We start from the raw sequence: 4,323 nt of genomic DNA, 5'->3' as shown, positions 1-4,323 counted from the left end.
AAATATATATATACTGTTTTGGTCTATATCTTTATTAAGTGCACAGCCAGTAGGCTGTTTTTTTCACACATATGAAGCAATACATGTGCAACTGAGTGCAATATTTTTTTCTCAGTTTTTCTGTAGCTTTCTATTAATACATTATTTAATATGTTATTTAGCATATTTCCACATGAGCGGGTTCCCACAATATAGATGATTTCAGTTTGTATTATCCTTTTGGGGACATTTGGTCCCTTAAATGTAGGCAAAATGTTACGCATGCACACATTTTCGAAACATCCACTTATTAGTGTGGCTCATTAGAAAATTTACTGTCAGTCGCTGATTAACACCCTCTTTGTCAGGCAAGTTATCAAGGTGCCCAAGGTGGGCTGAATGAGAGAGAGGGCAGCCGAGCCTGGCTGGCAGGGGGCCAGGTGTAGCAGTGGAAAGGAGAGAAAGTCAGGTCAGAGCAGAACAAAACGTTTGTCAGTGTGTGAAATATTTAATTAGTCACGCACACACACACTCATGTTGACACAGTTTAACTCAGAGCAAACAGACCTCAGTTTCTCTATTCCTGGAAACTGTACATATACTTTTTTTGCATAGATAGATCAGAAGTAATGCAATCTGAATATGTTACAGCACACTTGTACTCTCTCGCCCTCTTTCTCGTTGAAATCACTCTGTTCTTTTGATTTCACTTTGTTCTCTCTCATCTTTTTGCTTACTCTTTCCAAATTGGATTCATCTAGTTTAGGCAGGAAGGTCTTTTGTACATTCTATTATCAGGTCTTGTGCTCTGAAACAGAAATGTTGTTTCTGAAGTATTGCATGAGTTTTTTTTTTCTTTCTCATAATAGATTGCACTATAATTTTGCACTTTCATCCAATGTCTTCACTGTAAAAAAAATTCTGTAGTTTTTACAAAATAATTTTGGCAGCTGTGGTTGCCAGAATAATTTTGTAAAAAATACAGAAAAACTGTAAACACATTTACGGCCAAAAACTGTATATTTTACAGTATAAAACTGTAATTTGCAAACAAGAAAATTTGAATGTAAACCAGTAAATTCAACAATTCACACTGCTATTAAAATCTGTTTTGTACCTTTAACATACTGACAACCACCATAATAATGCAGGTGGTAAAAGAGAAAGCCACATGAAGAATCAAAGCTCATCACAAGTAGCTTCGCCACAAGCAGAAGTATATACTAATATATAGAAGGTGCACAGAGTCATTCATGCAAACACAAAACACCATCATGGTAACACACATGATACTTAAATAATGCATTAAACTTTCATTAAACGACAGAAGATGTAACATAAAGCCCAAATATACATAACTAATAACAAAAACTATTAAAAAAACATGATTATTTAAACAAAATACTTTCAAATGTGGAGTGTCATGCAGGGAATTCTGGGAATATCAGTTTACAGGTTTTTTGTTTATTTGTTATTTTTACTTCTAAAAACTGTAAAATTAACAGCATTTTACTGTAAAATTACATGAAATGTCTGGTTAGATATTTTACAGTTTTTCCCTGTATATAGTACGGGAACTTACTGTTAACCTATTAACTGTTTTTTTCAGTAGCGTTTTTACAAAATTTTACAGTTAAAATTACACTTATTTTTTACAGTGCAGCCAACCTGGGCATTTACGAGATTTCTTGAGATTTAATTCTTAAAATGAATTCTTAAATCTTGATTTGTATTACCATAACACGCCCAGACTTTTGACTTAGTTTTGTAATTCACATTATACTCAATTATGATTCATTAAATTATTAGTACGTCTGACGCATTTACCTTTGTACGGCAAAATTCAGTCATCTCAATAATCTGCATGATTGGGAATTTCACTTGTGGGACGTGTTCCCCATGTGGATTGCACAACGGATTTGAGAAACTTTTAACATGCAAATTCTCTGCATGGACCGATATAATGCAAGCGCTGCTTCATTCACCGCTGCACTATTGACAATGAGCCTTCTTTGCATGTGAGATTTTGCATGTGTACATATTAGCCAAATTTCACAGTTAAAAAGGGTTAATTGTCTATTGTTGTTAGTCTTAAGATGTATGAAGAGCAGCTCACACAGAAGTCACTTTCAAACCTGAACCCGTTGCGAAATCTGTGTGGGGAAATATTTCGCCCTGGCGTGAAATTCCCGATCTAGTGAATTCCTATTGAAATTACTGGATTTCGCCAGCTAAAATTTGCTGGACAATGGTAAATATGATCAGTATGCAAGATTCGCTAATTTAACCATGCCTCAAAACGGTGTTATTATGATTAAAAATATATTTTAAAAAAAACCATAATGCAATTAAAATCAGCACAATGTGATGTGTAAATAATTTATTAATTTAAATATTTTTTCACATTAGGGTCATAAGAATTGGGGGAAATGTGCTTAATTATATAATTACTTAAGTATATATATATATATATATATAATGTATTTATTTTTTTGACATGTCAAGTTTGGTGAAATGTGGTGACTGTGGGCAATAACTGATTTGAATGCCGTTTCTGAATCTCTGCAGGAGGATATCTACAACAAATCCACATATATTTTGCACATCTTAATAATCTTACCCATCCGGAACCATCTCTGAAAACATGTCATAAAAAAACTTTCAGCCACTTACTGTAGACCAGGCGCTGCTTTTCCCATCTGTAAATTAAGCAGAAGAGTTACTCTTACCTGCTCCTATGACTCTTTCTTCCTCTTCTTCTGTCTGTCTCAAACCCTCATACTCATGGGTCTCTCGCTCGCTCTCGCGGGGTCACCGAAACAGATGCTAGCTTTCTGGAGACACACTGTCGAGGCTGGGATCGACCTGCCAGTCTGAGAGCCCATAACTGTTCGTCTGTCTAGGCCTGGAGGCCTTTCTAGGCTCATACACAACAACACGCGCTCAGGACAGCTGCACTCGCTTTCAGACTCAATGACACACTAAACTTCATTAGGCAAGTTACTACACAACTTTATTTCAGCTGGTTTCTTTTTTCAGTTGTCAAAAACGTTCAACAATCTAGACTTCTCTCTTTACAGGTTTAACGTGTTACATGCCCTCAGATCTGAAAAAAATCTACTCTGTTGATCATGTAACTCAGATTGAACGACACATGTACTGCATACTCACAATACAATGTGACACTGACATCACTGTCTTCAAATCAAAAAAATAAACACAAGTCCTTTTTTCTCCAAATAATACACTTAAGGCCACAACATATTACAAATCATATTTAGGACTGTTCTGACTATAGTGTTTGATATCATACTATGTTTCACTCTCAGTGCTCACAAGGGGTTGACGATGGGTGAAAAGCACAAAAAGTCAAGCGGGTGAAGGAATGTGTGTCTGTGGAATAATGTGGAGTGTCTGACTACACTCTGTCGCGGCTAACGTTAAAGACCGCGTGTGTCTGCTGCAGTGAGAGCTATAACTGGCAGATCTTGGCCCCTCGCACTCTTTCTCAGTAATCTTTCCTTTCCTTCCCACTCCTCTCATCTCTCCTCATCACCATCTAACTCTGGATCTGAGGCCTGTTGAACAGACACAGGGTAAACATCACAAGTCATCCTGTGCTACACGTCTGTGTGCTCCAGAGGCGGCGCTGAACTTACCACAGACAAACAAATCTATTAATATCTCCTGGATCCGCCGCCAGAGCCATATCCACCTAAATATAACAATGCGCACGATCAGGCTCACACGCAGTGGTTTCACTTTTGATGTGGCATGCAGTGTACTGGATTTTCTGTACCACTGTAAGGTCCCGAGTTCCTTCCTCCAAAGTGATTTCCCTTCATGGGGCCGTAGTTGGAATGTTGTCCTGTGTAATTCCCAAAATTGTTGTAATTTCGTCCTCCTCCACCGCCACCAAAAAAAAAAATTTGTGTTATTAGCAGAACTCATCCAAGTCATAATGTAGATATAATTCAATCCACATTTTTCTGTTAATTATTAAATTATATAAATATTGTATTGTTAAAGAAATGCATTGTTCTATTTAGCAAGCGTGCATTAAATTGATCAAAAGTGACACTACAGACTTTCTATTCATCAAAAAATCCTAAAAATAAATGTATCATGGTTTCCACAAAAACATTAAGAAGCTGAACTGTTTTCAACATTGATGATAAGAAATTGTCAAATCAGCGTAACAGAATGATTTCTGGAGGATCATGTGACACTGAAGACTGGAGTAATGATGCTGAAAATTCAGCTTTGATCACAGAAATAAATTACATTACAAAATATATTCAAATAGAAAACAGTTATTTAAATTGTAATAATATTCCACTATTT

General features: G+C 36.2%; 1 protein-coding gene across 1 annotated transcript in view; it reads right to left on the bottom strand.

The window, feature by feature from the left end:
* Positions 1 to 3,716: 3,716 nt before the first annotated feature.
* Positions 3,717 to 4,323, bottom strand: part of LOC107725812 (heterogeneous nuclear ribonucleoprotein A2 homolog 1-like) — an 8,990-nt gene continuing 8,383 nt past the window's right edge. Inside the window, exon 5 of the mRNA XM_016535212.1 lies at positions 3,717 to 3,925. Within this exon, the coding sequence (XP_016390698.1) occupies positions 3,738 to 3,925 (188 nt within the window). The 3' untranslated portion in view covers positions 3,717 to 3,737. The remainder of the gene's footprint in view (positions 3,926 to 4,323) is intronic.

The sequence above is a fragment of the Sinocyclocheilus rhinocerous genome, unplaced genomic scaffold (assembly GCF_001515625.1).
Source record: "Sinocyclocheilus rhinocerous isolate Xijiao unplaced genomic scaffold, SAMN03320098_v1.1 scaffold1568, whole genome shotgun sequence".
Taxonomy (NCBI): Eukaryota; Metazoa; Chordata; class Actinopteri; order Cypriniformes; family Cyprinidae; genus Sinocyclocheilus; species Sinocyclocheilus rhinocerous.
Note: the sequence above shows the minus strand (reverse complement) of the source record. Positions and strands in the feature narration are given on the sequence as shown.